The 17,104-nt window shown below is 35.9% G+C and overlaps 2 protein-coding genes across 3 annotated transcripts; one reads left to right on the top strand and one right to left on the bottom strand.

Moving 5' to 3' along the window:
* Nucleotides 1-4,347: 4,347 nt before the first annotated feature.
* CEP19 (centrosomal protein 19) lies at nt 4,348-6,157 on the bottom strand. The gene is made up of 2 exons (XM_070945067.1): nt 5,459-6,157; nt 4,348-4,804 (listed from the first exon to the last, which is right to left on the bottom strand). Exons 1-2 carry the CDS (start codon nt 5,586-5,588, stop codon nt 4,443-4,445), a joined length of 492 nt encoding a protein of 163 aa, XP_070801168.1. The 5' UTR covers nt 5,589-6,157; the 3' UTR covers nt 4,348-4,442.
* On the top strand, nt 6,077-17,014 carry PIGX (phosphatidylinositol glycan anchor biosynthesis class X). Of its 2 annotated transcripts, XM_070945065.1 has the most exons (7): nt 6,077-6,232; nt 10,485-10,588; nt 11,071-11,128; nt 12,136-12,277; nt 15,356-15,569; nt 15,763-15,863; nt 16,123-17,014. In XM_070945065.1, the coding sequence occupies exons 2-7, from the start codon at nt 10,516-10,518 to the stop codon at nt 16,270-16,272; spliced, it is 738 nt and encodes a 245-aa protein (XP_070801166.1). In that variant the 5' UTR covers nt 6,077-6,232; nt 10,485-10,515; the 3' UTR covers nt 16,273-17,014. The 2 variants fall into 2 exon arrangements, with proteins under 2 accessions (XP_070801166.1, XP_070801167.1); XM_070945066.1 differs by lacking the exon at nt 10,485-10,588.
* Nucleotides 17,015-17,104: the final 90 nt, after the last annotated feature.

Consider the following 17,104-nt stretch of genomic DNA (forward strand, 5'->3'; position numbering starts at 1 on the left):
CCTCTTTGAGGCCTTCCTGTGGTGGAGATTTCCTTGCAGGAAAACCACATGCTGAGTAAACCTCAACTCTTATTCTGATAAATACACATCCTGAAGATGCGTAGATGTATTTTAGTTCATCTTTTCTTTCTGAAATCTGAGGTCATGTTTCTCATTACTAAGAAATAAGTCCCAGTATAAGGAAAAGAGAACAATTTATTATATTTTTTCTTGACCCATTTCTTAGTAACTGTGAAATAATGCAACTGAAAAGTAATGATTTTTCTTCAGAAGAATAATAATACTGTTTTTTTTTCTTGTAAAACAGATGTGCAAATTTGTTATGCCATATATAGGAACAAGAAAGATTAACTGGTTGCTTTTGGTTTGAGTAAAATCAACTTTAGTTCTGAGTATTGGAGAAGACTATTACAAAGCTAATGGTGTGATAGGGCAATTGAGGAGTGGGATATTACAGAAATTATATTTTCTTAATAAGAATATTATAAAATCAAGGGTGGTGGGCAAAGAATGGTGGGATAGTATTATATGCCTTCTGCAAACATATCTATAATGTAATATTACACTTTTGCTAACCCAATTCGCTTTTTAAAGTCTTAGATTACTATTATTGGAAACTGTACTTATAGAAGTGTGCTATTGTTGGAAGGAATGTCCATCTGGGTTCAGTTCCAAGTGTGAAGAAAGACACTGGAAACATGGAGACTGCTTGGAAATATGGTTTAATGGTGGACAGGACCACATGGTTTGAAGTCCTGGGCAAAAAGACCACGTGGATGAGAGAGATTTATACCCTCTCTTGTGCCCCACCTTGGATCTTCCGGTTCTTGTGTAAGAAATGTATTCTGATTGATTGTCAGACTCCCATGGGGCTATACAGGGGTAACTTTGTAGGTTGTCTTGAGTCCCAGGTTGAATCTTGCTGGGTGATGATGTAATGAAGGGGCTTTGGGCAATTCCTATTATGGCTTAATGGCTTTTTCCTGGTTTGGATCTTGAGTGAAGGCTAATTCTATCATGTCCTGAGGGCCATGTCTTTTGTTTTATAGATAAGCTGGTTCAGCCTTTGTCTTGTAGATAGGTTGGCACCAAAATATCTGCTGGGGGGAGGGTGGAGTAGCAGGGAGCGGAGGCTCTGAGTTTATGTCTTTAGAAACATGTTTCTCCTTTAGGGAAAATATAATATTCTGCCTTTTTAATATTTTTCTAGGAGAGGGATAAGTGCTAACTTCCTACACTATAGTACAATTAATTCTATTAAATATATTCCATGAAGTCTCTATAGCCTATTTGCAGCAGTGAGCAGAGGATACTTCACAAGAAACAATAGTTGTATTTAATGGAACAGAACATCACTTAGATTTCAAATTCTTCACAAACCTGTACAAAAAACATAGCGTTCACCACAATCATTACGACTTTGTGAGCATTCACATACTTCCTACCCAGCCCACTTGTGGTGAAAATAAAGGCTTCTTATTGCAGAGATGGGATGGGTTTATTTGCATTATCACATTTGAGTCATATCATTTGAATCTTATGCATTAATGCCTAACACTATTAACACTTTATATCCCTTGACTTTTGCCACAGTTTTTTAGTTTCAAGAACAAACTATACCGGTACATAACTGTTCAAGTGTGTTTTTCACAGAGATAACATTCACCAAATTAAACTTGCCCTTTTTGCATTTGGCTAATCTCAAAGGGCTGTTTCCAGTATCCAGATTTCAACAGTTATTTTGTTCTCACTGGCTTTTGTCTTTGGTCTTTCTTAAATGCTGTAGCTGCTTTCTACCAGTGTTACTATGGTTTTATGTATTGCATTTCTAGAATATCTGAGAGTCCGGTACTAAGGAAGAGAAACATATAATAATGTGGTTGGATTTAACTCTGCATTACATCATAAATTGATTTGTTTGGATGTTGGCTTAATTTACCCAGTCACTGTAGTTTGCAAATTATGTGCAAAACATTCAGTTGTGGCTTATTCAATGAAACATAATTAAACAAAGTATGACTTTACATGATTGCATGTAGACATTTTGAGTGTTTCAAAGATAGTAGTGTTATAAAATTAAACTTTTAAGCACTTAAAAGCAGGACCAAATTGGCATAATTCCCATTAAATTTACCCTGAATAAAGTTGTAGTTTTCTTCAAACAACTTAATTTTTTTCCCAGTAATCTATGTATTATAATTATTGCTATATTTTAAGACTCCTGTTTACAAGTTTACAATAAACCATCAGAATCAATGACACATGTACCTAGCACAAATATGATTGATAAAACTATATATTGAAACACCCATTGTCCAGCAACAATCTTTACAATTAATTAAAAGTTCTGCAAAAAAGTGCTGTCTTAACAACTTCAATGAAAGCTGTCTAAGAGGGGACCATTTAGAGAGGGTACTGTATGGAGTTATAGCTCTGATTATCATCACCATATATCAAATATCTCACTTGGAACCAATATACGCATTGTCCAGGGCTTCATGTAGATAATAATAATAAAAAATAGTGTTAAATCTTGCTTTATTCCAAATGGGAGAAAATGTAGTCAAATCTGCAGGGAAAAAAAATTAAGTTAAATTTCAGTTGAAGATTAAAGCATATGCTTTATTGGAGATCCATTTTGTAAAAGATGTTTTATTATCCAGATTTCTTGCCCTAAACTGATTATATTTTTATATAATTTTAAAATTACATTTTGCAATATCAGGAATTGCTGATATTCCTTAGAAAAAATCTTTTGTCAGACCAAGAAAATGTTACTAAAATGTTTTTATTTTTATTTTTTTAGACATTGGAATATATAATTCTTATGGATAAAACAACCTACTCCCAAATTACTCTATATCGCAAACTGTTTTGATAAGTAACATAGAAATTCTTTTTAAGTGCAAAAATTAGCCCCAAACAAATTTTTAAATGAGAAAACACTGCCCTCTGGTGAACAAATGCTGGATTTTTTTTTTTAAAAAAAATCTTGAATACATATAATTACTGACAAGACATTTGCTAAATATCTACATTAATAACCTGCAAAGATACTGTATATATTTATATACATATGCCCTTAAATCCCAATTCTTTTCTTAAATAGGATCCATTCAGTTACAACAAGTCATTAAAAACTGTTAACATGTAAGATGGCTGAGAATTCTATGGATCAAATTTTTGGTACTTAAAATTCGTTTCTTCCATCTAAGTACAATATTTTTAATCCCAATATAAATTATTTGAGAATAAAAAGCACCTGCTTTTTCCAACACAAAATTGTTTGTGCATATACACTATAGTTTCCTTGTGTCATAATGAGTATCTCTGACCATCTAGCAGCTAGCCTCAAAGTATTCACATGACAGAAGGAAATTGGTGGATGTGTTCACTTCATTTCTGCCAACTTAGGGAACTGCTAGGGCAAACAACTAAAAATGTTTTTTTCCTTCCAGCTGACATGAATATAATTTTAGTAATGGAAACTGCTTCTACAACATCAAAACAATCCTTCAAAAAGTTGGCATTGGGGTCCAATAATGCTTTAATGAGATCTTCTTTCTCTATGTGAAAATTCTAATTCAAGAATCCTATATGTCCTGAAATGTGTTGCTTCTTCTTAACTTAAGGTATGGATGAGGAATTGGAATCTGCCCAAAACTTACTGAATATCAATGTCAGAAATGAAATTTCAACATCTGAAAAGCAAAAGTTTATGTGTGAGGTCGAATAATTCAGTTTAAGAATGAACTATTTTTTAAAACTGATTTTAGTTCTTCTGAATATTTATTTAGACATTTCCTTTATTTAGAAAATTCCTGGTTGAGGAAGCCTTTTTATATCTGGAGTTCTCACAATAGATCTTGCCAAATAAGTTCTACCCCATTGATGCAATTCATACACTTTTGCAAACCTATCTATTTTGAATATGAATGCTTGCAGATGTGCTTTCATGTACAGTTGGCTCTCTAGTGACACATCTTTTGTTTTCAGCAATTTTGCTTAGTTTCTGGGTTAAACAAGGTTCTATTTCAGAAATATTGTGTTGGATCATGCACTATGCCAATTCACAAGTATAGTAGATGCCATTTTGTGGTCGTGCAATGGACAAAATGGCAGCTGCTGTTCTGGCACCTCTGTCTGCAAAAAAGGTTATTTAAGTCAATGCTTACTTAATGGATATTTCCCATACCAATACAAGAACCAATACAATTTTTCTACTCAACACATTCATGGTCTATACACACATTTTTGCATATAATTTTAATATGAATATTTCAGAATATTTTTAAATGCCAAGCAAAGAAAAACATGTCAATCATTTTGACAGTACACAATGCTACTGTCATTGATAACTTTAGTTAAATATTGTTACTAAAACAGAAAGTATATATAATTTATAAACAGTCCCTGAAAATCCCCATAAGCTTAGTTTTGCATTAAAATTCATCCTCTGTTTCTGTATCCCACTCACAAGCTTCAAGCTCCTTATCTTGTGGAAATTCCACCTCTACATTGTAGGTAAAATCTGGGTCCTCTTTTCTTTTTCTGTTCTTTTCAAACAATTCGTCCATAATTCTTTTCCTTTGGGCTAGCTCTTCATCATTCAGTTTATTTAGGTCCTCTTCTGGATCAACTGTTTCATTCTGCTCAACTTGTTTCAAACTCTGGCTCAGAGTTTGTCCTTGCAGATGGCATCTCAACAAATTATGTAACTTTTTTAGCTGCTCCAAGGATACCCCTTCTAAATATGTTTTGTGCCGAGGATTATTCTTTAGCTGCTCTGCCGCTCTGCCGCAATCTGTATGAAAGGCCAAAATAAAGATTATACTTTTAAAAATCTCTAAAGAAATTATGGAAACGTGCATTAGAAAGGTTTTAAATAAAACAAACTTGAAACCTATTTCCGTCTCACCATTTATGTTTACAAGATATAACACATGGCCATAGTTTAAGATCTACTTTGATACAACATAACTTTGGCGGAGTTCTGGAATTATTTAAATGTTTTGTAAATACCCAATGTTTTGTAAAGCAAAGATGTTAAAATTGAAGCTGTTACAGCAACAGCCATGCAGCTTTGAAAAGATTTGACACAGCAAAATCTTGAGCAACAAATTCAGACAGTGGTTCCATGAATGACCTTTCTAAATGGTTCCCAAATCTTTAGAATTAATGGCCCAAATGTATTGAGAACAAGCTAGGTCAGTCCCGATGCTCTACGAATTTAAACGGCTAATTTCTTTTAGAAATGGGGTCATACTATGTACATTCATATTGTCTTAATATACCGGTCTGTTATAAATATAGATAATAAAATCAAATTTATAAAATGAAGTATGGGAAGTCAATGAAACAATTCCATTCCCAAATAAATGCAGAAAAAAATAAGCACCGAACACTACACGGGCATGAGAAAATACCAGTGATAAGTTTGAAATATATTATATTGTACCTGAGAATTTGGTAAAATTCCGGATAGGTATGATGCGCTCGCGCAGATTCTTCTTATCCTGATCTTCATAGATCAAAACGATAGAGGGAGGCTGTAACTGGATGCCACACTTTTTGGCGACATAAGACATCCCAGCTTCTGCTGTAAAGCTCAGCAAGGACAGATCCCAGCCATTTAGTTTTTTTTTTTTTTTCGGAGAAAACTATACTCGGGACAGGGCAGTGCTGCATTTAAAAGGAACACCGCGGGATTTTTGGCGGTTTACTGGAGCGTTCCGCGTAGCGTCGTTCGTCGGGAAGTTAAGGGGCCAGGCCGGCAAGCAGAGGACTTCCCGCGGGGTCCTCCTCATCCAGCGCTGCTCGAAGTTGCATTTTTTTCTGCCGTATGGTTATTAATTAAAAATCCGGCCTGCTCTTTTTCTGTAGTGACGAGGAAGAGCGAGCGCGCGGCCCAGGGGCGCAAGAAAGGAGAAGGTAGGCTAGGATGCCTCGCAGCGAGGAGGAGAGGCTGCTGTCAGGCCAGCCAGATCTCCGCAGGACGCAGGGCGGTTGCCTACCCGAAAGAAGGCGCTGTTCAAGGCGGATGAAAGCAGCGCTTTCCACTCTTGGCTTGGTAAACTATCGGATCCTGCCGTCGTTCAGCCGGGCTTCCGCTACAGCCGTCCCTGCGGATTGAAATCTCTCGCTCTGCTTTCTGAAACCGTTTAGGGACCAAGAATCGCGGCTGGGAGGAGCAAACGACGACCATTTGGTCGCGGCAGGAATTCATTTGCAGGTGCTTGGAGGCACGCAAGCGTTCATTTTCACGTTAACGAACCACAGTTCCGCGTTTGGGCGGAGGAGTCTAACTTTGAGACTCGAGTCGCGAACCTTTAGGAGCCCAAATGATAGTCGTTTCCGGGCACTTTACTGCGGATCACCTACATGGTGTGAAAGAGCGCGCAGGTTTTTTAAACTCCAGAACTCCTCAGACACAGAAGAGATTCTGTAATGTTCAAAAAGCTTGTATATCATTAGCAGTTTGTGCCCTTTGGGTTGATCCTAATAGCGCTATGCAGCTGTATATTTGTTTTTTAAAAAAATAGATTGACAGAACTGTAATTTGTATTGCATTCAATAGCTGGGTTAAGTCAAAGTAGCAGAATCTGCTAGCCTTTAAAACAGTGTTTCTCAACCTTAGTAGCTTGAAGATGGGTGGACTTCAACTCCCAGACTCCCCCAGCCAGCAGCGCTGGCTGGGGGATTCTGGGAGTAGAAGTCCACCCATCTTCAAGCTACCAAGGTGGTGGTGGTGGTGGTGGTGGTTGTTGTTGTTGTTGTTGTTGTTATTTATTGAATTTCTATTCCGAAGGACTCAGGGCGGTGAACAGAATAAGATTTCATAACATATAATTTTTTTTTTTATAAACAGTAAATAATAAATTGAGTCAACTTAGTGTATCTGCTAAGACCTTGGCATAGAATTTAGATATTTATGCTAGCCCTGCTTGTTGAAACAGAAAGGTCTTCAGGGCACGTCGGAAAGTGCGAAGATCTGGGATTATTCGTATTCCAGGGGGTATTTTGTTCCAAAGAGTAGGTGCCCCCACAGAGAAGGCTCTCTCCCTTGGAACTACTAGACGACATTGTTTTAATGATGGTACTATGAGTAGGCCTACTCTGTGAGAGCGAATTGGTTGGTGGGAGGTTATCGGTTGCAGCAGGTGGTCTCGTAAGTACTCGTAAGTAAGCCTTAAAAGATGCAGCAGTTATCTCATCCCACGGCACATCGCTTTAAATGCAGCAGGGCGTAACTATCACATCTGGTCCTTGGCATTGCTGTCTAAGAACTGGCCTGTAACGAAGGGAAACTTGCAAAGATTTGTGACGCCACCGGGATTCTTCTTTACAAGCCGCTTTTGCCTTTTTCAGTTCTCCGGGGGTTACTTAGGTAGTGGGAAACAAACGTTACCGCAGATATTACTTTATCTGCGGTATGTTTTTCAGTCTGGCGGAGGCGGGACAGTCCTTAAGGAGGCGACTTAGTTGTAAACAGAAGGGAGAGCGCCAGTAAGAAGTAGGGAGGATTGTACAGTAATGTCGAGGTTGTGTTATTATTCTTTTGTTGAAAAGGAAACGGTAGATAAAGTGCTTTCCCTCCGCTGCCTCTTCCCTCACTTGTCGGAGGGACTAAAGAGCACAAGCTGAGCAGCTACCTTAGACACGACAGGTTAGTCGGGAATTTGTGCAGACTAATAAATTAGGTGCCTGTTTTGATACTGTACTGTGCTTGTGGCAATTATTCGCCGTGGGTTTAGTCGCATTTCAGACTTTCCCCTGGTTAATTTTGTCATGGATTAGCAATTAACTTGACTTAGTTTACTGAGCCATAAAGTTCGCATTTGATAGGTTCACACAGCAGCGTGCCTGGTATACTGTTGCACTGTCACCAGGAGGACCAGATTCTAGTGCACTCTGCCATAGAAACTAAGTGACTTTTGGCCAGTCTTACAGCAACAGGGACAGAGTTGGAAGGGACCTTGGAGGTCATCTAGTCCAACCCCCAGCTCACGCAGGGGACCTATACTAGGGATTTGAACTACCGACCTTTCCGATCGACAACAGCGTCTTAGCCACCAAGCCACCTAGGGAGCTGCACCTAGGGAGTCAGACTTTTGTACTTCATAGTTATTGTTGTGAAGTTTGGTTGTTTGCTTGCAGATGTTTCAGTATCCAAATGCATAACATCAGTGCTAGTCAGTGTGGGGTTTGTTCCTTCTTTATAAAGTAGCTTGTCCTGCCCTGGTTGGTGGATATGTTCTGGTCTTTTTTGTTTCCTTCTGTGTTGTCTCTTTTTAATGATGTGTAAATTGGATTATTTCTATGTCAAAAGACACATGAAAACTTCTTAATCTCATGTACACACTCGGCCACGGTTTCAACTGGGAAACTCTGAGCATCTTAGACCAAGCCAAATCCAAAAATGCTAGGGTATTTCTGGAAGCTTGGCTTTCAGACAAATTGGCCATCAATAGACACATCCCTGCCAGTACCCAGATAAGCAGGAATCTGTGCCAGATAAACATTCAAGCAGAAAACAATACCCTAATCAAGAAACTAGCAAGGAGAAAACCACACCCCCAACAACACTATCAGGACAAGCTATTACATACAAAAGGAGCAAACTTCACACTGACTAGCACTGATGTTTCTAGTTTGGTAATAAAACATCTGCAAGCAAACAACCAAGCTCAGAGAGCACCAAGGACTCCACAGTTGAACTCTGAGCTACAAATATTTTCTTCTATAAGAATTATTGTTATAGGAAAAATAGGAAGAGCTGTTGAGAGCTGTTGGGATGCACATCTAGCTAAAACCCAATAAATGAAAGATAGTTGCCTGGTTTATGCTTCATAGCACATTAACTCAGTTTTTCTTAAAGAGTTCTCTCAGTATTAACAAATGTCCTGATGTTTGCAACTGTAGCTTTTCAGATTCTCAAGTAGGAACTTTTCTGCTGGGCAATAACAGTATTCATAGTTTCAGTGTGATTATTTGATGTGCATATAAATCAGTGGTGAAATCTGAACCGGTTTACTACCGGTTTGCTGGCTGCGCATGTACAGTGTGCACCATGCACCAAATGTGAGGTGCGCATGTGCAGTGCACACCAAAAGGAGGCATGCGGTGAGTAGAACAGCGCACGAGGGGGGGGGGGTGATCAGCTGTGGTGCGTAATGTTTTTTACTTTTAAAAGCATTGCTTTTAAAAGTAAAAAAAAAAAAAGCCTCTGACGATTGCACTGCTCAGCTGGACATGGGGGGAGGGGCAGGGATTTTTGCTACCGGTTCTTTGAACCCACCACCAGATCATCAGATGATCTGGTCCGAATGGGGAGCATTTCAGCCCTGATATAAATATTTGGGAAAATAATCTATGGAAGGATGCATGACCATTCTTTCTTCGGACAATATGTACTAATAAAAGCTCACCTTGAGTTTGCCTTCTGGTAACATGGACATATTTATGTTGTTTTGGCAGCATTATTTATTAAGCAGATTTATATGGCCGCTCAGCTCACACGATTACTGTGTATAGATGAGTTATCATTGCCTTTTGGGATTTTAAAAAAACTTCTGGTATAGTCTAATCTGGGATCCTTGGTGTTTTCTCACCCAAGTACTAACTAAGCCTTGTCCCGGTATTGCCCACATATTTGATTTTTCAAATACAGTCAGTGTTGATTAGACACAACCAACTTTTATGACAAGTCTATTTTATTGATAAAAATGTCCTTAGCAGAATAAGTTTATTTTTCATAAACTTTTGATTTCAATGGATTTTGTACTGCTGAAACATTATGAGAGTTATACCAGTGTTTTTAAGATACAAGTCAAAGTCTCCAAATTCAAAATCATTTCTTTTACTGCATATATACAAATGAAGAGCACGTGATTGAATTGTGATGTTTTTTTGTTTTTTGTTTTTAATTTGATTTATATGCCACCCTTCTCCGGAGACTCAGGGCGGCTTACAATATGTTAAGCAATAGCCTTCATACTTTTGTATATTTATACAAAGTCAGCTTATTGCCCCCACAAACTGAGTCCTCAATTTACCTACCTTAGAAAGGATGGAAGGCTGAGTCAACCTTGAGCCTGGTGAGATTCAGTCTTACTTTAATTGCAGACAGCTGATGTTAAATTACAGAGCTCTGTCTGTTGAGCTATCCAGGCTCCCCTGGATAGGGGAGCCTGGATCATTTACACATAAATGATTTCATATACAGTGTGAGTTGCCATAAATGTATGTATGATGAGATGCACACAAGCAGTTTATAACTTTAAAATCCTATCACCAAAGAGTGCCTCTACTGGACATTTTTTAAGTTTTATAAGGCCAGTAGACAGGAAGAGCTATAGAATTTAAGAATTTACCTTAACATGGAATTAATTCTTATTGTCACTTGCATAGTTATGTAACAAAATAATCTCTGCTATAAAAATATTCTGTACATTTGTTATAATATGATTTTTTTTGTCTTGCAGGTTTAACTTGAAATGTACCAGTGGAAGAAAAATGTATTCTTTTAATTGGGATATTCTCTCCTTCATGAAATTTTTTAGTCTATGTATAATGCCAGAGTTTTTATGTAAGTTACAATTTGAATAAGAATAGCTACCTCAACAATGGAGACCTCTAAGTATCTCTCCTGTTTTGTGGCAGTCCCAGGCTTGTTAGCAAACCAGGTCTTGAGGGCCTTCTACAATATTGAAAGGAAGAGTTTTTCTTGTTGTGGGAAGCATGTGGCAATGCAGCCAGAAAACTTCTAATTTATACTGGAAATTGGGGCTGCTGGAAATTTGGGGATAAGATATTTTTGCATTCTACAGTAGGCTGGACTAAAACAATTTGCAACCACTAAGTTAAAGAACTCTTATCTGCCATTACTTCAAGAAAGAAGTATTTTTATATTTATCATAATATCAATAATTTCATTTCTGTTCTGGATTAAGGACATAAGAATATTGAAATTTTGAAATTGTTATAATTCTGTATTACGCTCTTTACAAATGACCATCTATTGTTGAAAACAGTAAAGATTTTTCTGGTTTTCATTTCTGGTTTTAATAGATGCACAGAACATGTGTCCTGAGATAACGCAACAGTTTTTGAAAGATGGCTTTCATAGGTAAGTTATGACAATTAAATATTGATCAGTGTCTTTTAACACTGTTTCAGTAAGATCTGAATCCATCACTTTTGCATTTTTCTAATTATATCTGATAAGCAAATACATTTTTTAAATTTCTTAAATTATTTTTATACCACAATATAACAATACAAGACATACAACATTTATAAACGCACTCTCTTTACAGCTATTGCATGGTGATCTTCTTTGTTATTCACAATTTCCCCTTCTTTCTCTTTGTATTATTCCAATTTACTACTTGTCCCCGACATTTTAATTACTATATATACATTTCTCTCATTCATATCTATTTCCTATTTTTTATACTTTAACATATCCTTTCTGTCTTTTTTAACATTTCTATCTTTCCCCCCTAATTTTCTTCTTCATTTTTCCTTCCCTCCAAGCATTTATACCACTTGTGCCAAGTCCTATAGTATTCTGTATCCTCTTTTTCTTTAAGTTCTTTTGTCAGTTTGTCCACCTCGGCACATTCCAAGATTTTTTTTATTGACTCGTCTTCAGATGGTACATTTTCTTTTTTCCAATTCTGGGCATAGACTATACGAACGGCAGTTAAAATATGTAATATTTTCTGTGAATATCCCTAGTAGGAACATCTCAGGTTTTCCATTTATCGGTTGTTGTATTATTTTCTCTAGCCACTTTTTTATTTTGGCGCAACATTTTTTTTAGGTCCAGTCATTTACATTAAGTTCTGTGATGTGAGGTTAGATGATAATGAATGAAAGCTTTGCTTAAGCATTATTAAATTTATATGCCACCCATCTAGCCAAAGGTGACTTGAGGCTGCTTACATTAAAAACATTAAAACAAGAAATAGAAAAATAGAAAAAAAAACCTGGTGATTAAATTTACACTCGCAGATTTACAATATTTAAAACTTTTATACAGAGAGGTATATAACTGGTATGCTTGGAGATGCTTTGTATTCTCTGCAAGTCTATTAAAATCCTTTTTCTTTGTTTTCTTCTTTATGGTAGAGATCTCTTAATTAGGGTAGATTTTGGTATAGCTGATGAAGGCCTAGAAAGTTGCAGGCTGGCAATTAGAGTACATCTTCCAAGAGGATTATATGTGGATCCCTATGAATTGAAATCTTTACAACAGCATAATCTCACTGAGGTATGATTTTTGGTTGATATCAAGATCAATTTTGCATTGGATACAGCACAAAACAATTAGCAATAAACATGTAATATTTCTGGAAATGTTGAAAGGTAGAACGAAATGTTATTTTTTATGCTTTTTATGGAGTTTGGGAAAAAATTAAATATATTTTCAGCACTCTTCTTTTACTTTCTACATTCTTTTTTCTAATGCATAAAAAATATTTTATATTATTTTGTGGCTCCTATACCCATCATGTTGATCAACAATGTAGTACGTAGGATAGCTTTATCAGAAAAAAATCAGATTAGGAAGAATTCAATTATAAATCTGAAAATATATTGAAGGTAAAGTTCTAAATAAAAAACAATATAGTGAAATGGGCATTTTAAAATTACTTTTAATCATTTTTTAAAAAAGAAAAAAGCAAGCAAAAAGAATAAATAAGTGATGCAAAAATATAATGTCAATAAGTGGGCAAAGAATTTATAGAAGATGTACAATTAGCACTATATATATATAAAACTGATGAAAAATTAAAGAAAATTTATTTCCTTTAAAGTTATTTTTAGTAAGAAAAAGAATTTTAAAGATCTTTTTCACTCTCTGGACCAACTGTACGGGTTCCACTACCGGTATTTTGTTAATTCCATAAAAAAGGAGAGAGAATAAAAGAAATAAAAGATTGTTGCCTTATCTAAGAAAGGCAACAATCAAGAAATGTATCAAATTACATTAAATCAAGAGAGATCTTAAAACATATAAAAACTGTTTTGGTTAGGATCAAATGCATCTATTAAGATTAATTAATTATCCAACATAAACTACGTGTTTCAAATGATGCCAATTCTGATACCAGAAAAAGCTTTATAAAAATGGCAAACAGTCAATTTATATAAATGGAAAGAACTTAAGAGTAAAATTCTAACTTTAACGAGACTCAAAACAGAGAGTTATGAATCTCTTTCAAACTTCAAGCTATATTAGTGGGTAACCTATAATGGCTAATAGAATGGATTAAATCCCCAAACAGAACATTAATACTGTATAGGAAGTTGCCAGTGGTGGGTTGCTACCGGTTTGCCCCGGATCAGGTGAACCGGCAGCGGCGGCAGAAGGCTCTGCCCACCCGCCCGGATGCTTCTGTGCATGTGCAGAACTGTTGCGCGCGCATGCAAGCGCGCACCCACGAGTGAACCGGTAGCGACGGATTTTGAAACTCGCCCCTGGAAGTTGCTGATCTAGCTAATGGGCTTCATAGATAATCATGTTACACAGTTACTGGGATACAAAAAGGAGAAAAACTGAAAAGGACACTGTATAAAATGAAACATGATAAAAGTACAACCTTATGAGAAAAACAGCCTTAGGCATGACCCCAGTTGTGTGACTTTGGGCCAGTCACTTTCTCTCATCTCTAGGAAGGAGGCAATGGCAAACTATTTTTGAAAAATTTTGCCAAGAAAACTGCAGGGACTAATCCAGGCAGTCAATAATTGAGTTGAAGGCATCAAATAAATAGTTCCATAATGACAGAACAAATAAAAACCTGAATTATAAAATAGATGCAAAATTTCAAAGAAACAGTCACAATGCATCAATGGGAACTATAGAACAAATATGTAAAATTACCTCATAATTTAAAAGAAAACTGGTGTGAAGTGTTTTATAAATGGTATAAAACTTCATTAATAATTGCCAAGATAAATTATATTATAATTAATGCTGGAAATGCCATGTGACAAGGAACATTTTACCATATATGATAGACATGTACAGAACCTCAAAATACTAGAAAGAAATACATAGTACTATTCAGGAAATTTTAGAAATCAAACTTGAATTAAAACCACTTTTTCCCCACCCTACGGGTAGGCAAAATTTCAAGATACCCCCCCCCCCAAAAAGTGGGGGGGGGGAATCACAATTTACTGAGATACACATTCATGTTGCAAGGATAAACTTAACACAATACTAGAAAAGATATATATTACCAATGGTACAGGGCTGGGAATTTAACCTCAGAGAATATGCAGTAATGGCAAAATTAACAGCATATACTGGTATTCATAACAGAAGGTTGACCAAATTTATAAGGGAATGGTGTCCATATGTATTACATTTCACGCAGCACAGCAAATTTAAGCATTTAGAGTATGATTTTTAAGGGGAAACAGAATTGACCAAAAAACTGAAATCAGAAATGCATAAAATTAATGTCTGAAAGATCTATATCCTGACTCTTTTGAGAAGAAAAAGAATTTCATTTAAAAAGTGGTACAGTATCCATATCTTAATAGTAGTAATTCCTGTCTGGTATTATTGGAACTGGGATTAAAGAATTTATTGCTTATAACAAAAGACCATCACAAATATTCAGTACAGGTAGTCCTTGACTTACAGTTCTTTTAGTGACTGTTCAAAGTTACAATGGCACTGAAAAAGTGACTTATGGCTGTTTTTCACACCATTGTAGCAGAATCTCCATGATCACATGATCAAAATTCAGACACTTGGCAACTGACTCATATTTATGACAGTTGCTGGGGTCCTGTGATTACATTTTGCAACCTTCTGACAAGCAAAGTCTGCTCAAAGTTACAAAGGCACTGAAAAGTGTCTTATGACCGTTTTTCACACCTAGCAGCATCCTCATACTCAGTTGATCAGAATTTGGGCACTTGGCAATTCTTGTATTTATGACTACATGTGATTATTTATTTATTTATTTATTTATTTAATTTTTATACCGCCCTTCTCCTCAGATGATGATGATCATCATCCTCAGCTACCTTCCAACAGGCAAAGTCGTCAATGGGGGAAGCCAGACTTGCTTAATGATTGCATGATTCACTTAACAATTGGATTGGTTCACTTAACTGTGGCAAAAAAGGTCCTAAAATGGGGCAAAATTCAACTGCCTTGCTTAGCAATGGAAATTTTTGCTCAATAGTGGGACTACCTGTATAGGAATAATAGGGTTAACTTTGAGACTTTTCAGTAAGATGGTACCATTCCATAAATAGGATTCTAATATAAAGTAGACATTATAAATTATGTCATTTTCATTATACACCTGTTCTTTTTCCATAGGCACTGATAATTGCAGATGAAGTAGATTTGGAAGTTCCTGAGTATTTAGCAACTGATTCTTCTGTCCTCATTTACATGAGACCTGATCCTAAGTGCACTACCTGTTTTAAAGCATTATTACCACTGCACTGCCGTTATTACCGACTTTCAGAAAGTAATGGAAAAATCCCTGTTGTCTTGCAGAATCCAGAAATAATGATCCATTGCCAAAAATGTACGTGATTATTATTGAAAAGGAATTTAAAAGTGGCAGTGTTGATTCAAAAAAAAAAAAAACTTGGGGAGAAACTGATACATATTAAAGGAAGCATTAGGGATAGACCTAAAGTAAAGTAATACTTACAGTCCAAGAATAATATGTTCTCTGAGTGCTGCATTTAAACTATCTTTTGTTTTTGTTCTCTTAGCTTTTTTTTCAGTGAACTGTCTGAAAGAAACTGAAATAGAAGCTCCATGTTCCCAGAATAATCTAGATGTATGCTATTGGAAGAGCATGAAATATAAAATGGTACATTCATATTTCTATGCTTTGGTTTTTCTTCAAATATATACTTCTATAACTATTTTAAAATGTTTATTTTATTCTAATGCCATTCCATACGTAGTTCTAGCTGATTAAAAAAAGTTGCTTATAAATCTAAATTTTACTAAACTTTAGTGGGTATTTAAGTACACTTCACAATAAATGTGATAAAGTTATGTGTTATATATTTTGAACAAAAAAGTTATCTTTCTGATCTTCTAATTTGCAATTCTCTTTTTTTAAGCTAAGTAAAGAATTGGAACTACAGGTACCAGTTGGACTCAAAGATCACCTTGCCTTGGTTTGTGCAATAACACTTATTACCACAGGACTATGTTCCAGTTTTATCCTTTCAGCTTTATGCAGATATGGGCCCATTCATTGCTCAATGTGATATTAAACAAGTTTTTATTATTGAAATCATGGAAAGACTGTCAAACTGTAATAAGAAAGATAATTATAGATAAGAAAAGATCAAGCTTGATCATGTACCAAAAGCTGGAATTGATGTTTGGCGACACATAACCTGCCCCTTTTCAGGATGAGTTATTCCCAACTTGGCCTTTTGGCTCTCTCGAGAGCTCATTCATCACTACTGTAGTCAAGTTCTGCTCTTTGCTTCTATTTTTTCCAACTTTATGGACAAAGTTTAGTTTCAATAAATATGACCAAATTATAATTTGAGTGTGGTCATTTGAGCCTGGCTGATTTATTCTATGATCTATTCATTTGTTCCTTGGCTGTACATGTAGTCTTAACAACTGTGGCAAGGAAGGTTGTAAAATGGGATAAAACTCACTTAACAAGTCTCACTTAGCAACAGAAATTTGGGGCTCAGTTGTGGTTGTAAGTCGATGACTACTTGATTTTTGAAGAATTTTGTCAAACAAAATTCTTTCCTGCTTCTTTAAAGTCCAGCTTTTGCTTCCATAGAGTGTTATAGGAAATGCTTCCATAGTTGTAATGTCTGACTATAGACAGGAATATTTTTTTCAAGCATTGAAAAAATGCTAAATATAAGCCATTAGCTCTGTAAATGCAATGAAATAGAAACTTGCTGCATTCCTGGAAAAATTAAGCAGTTTCAAATGTTGTTTTTCTCTCCATATCACTAGAGATACTGCCATTTGTATGTGCCATTTGTAAGAATGATAGAAAATACTGAATATTTATAATTTTTTATGCAGAAGAGTATGTCTTCAAATGTTCTTGCAAATACTACTTCA

This window comes from Pituophis catenifer, unplaced genomic scaffold, assembly GCF_029215685.1.
Source record: "Pituophis catenifer annectens isolate HBS135680 unplaced genomic scaffold, rPitCat1.0.hap2 SCAF_6, whole genome shotgun sequence".
NCBI classification, from domain to species: domain Eukaryota; kingdom Metazoa; phylum Chordata; class Lepidosauria; order Squamata; family Colubridae; genus Pituophis; species Pituophis catenifer.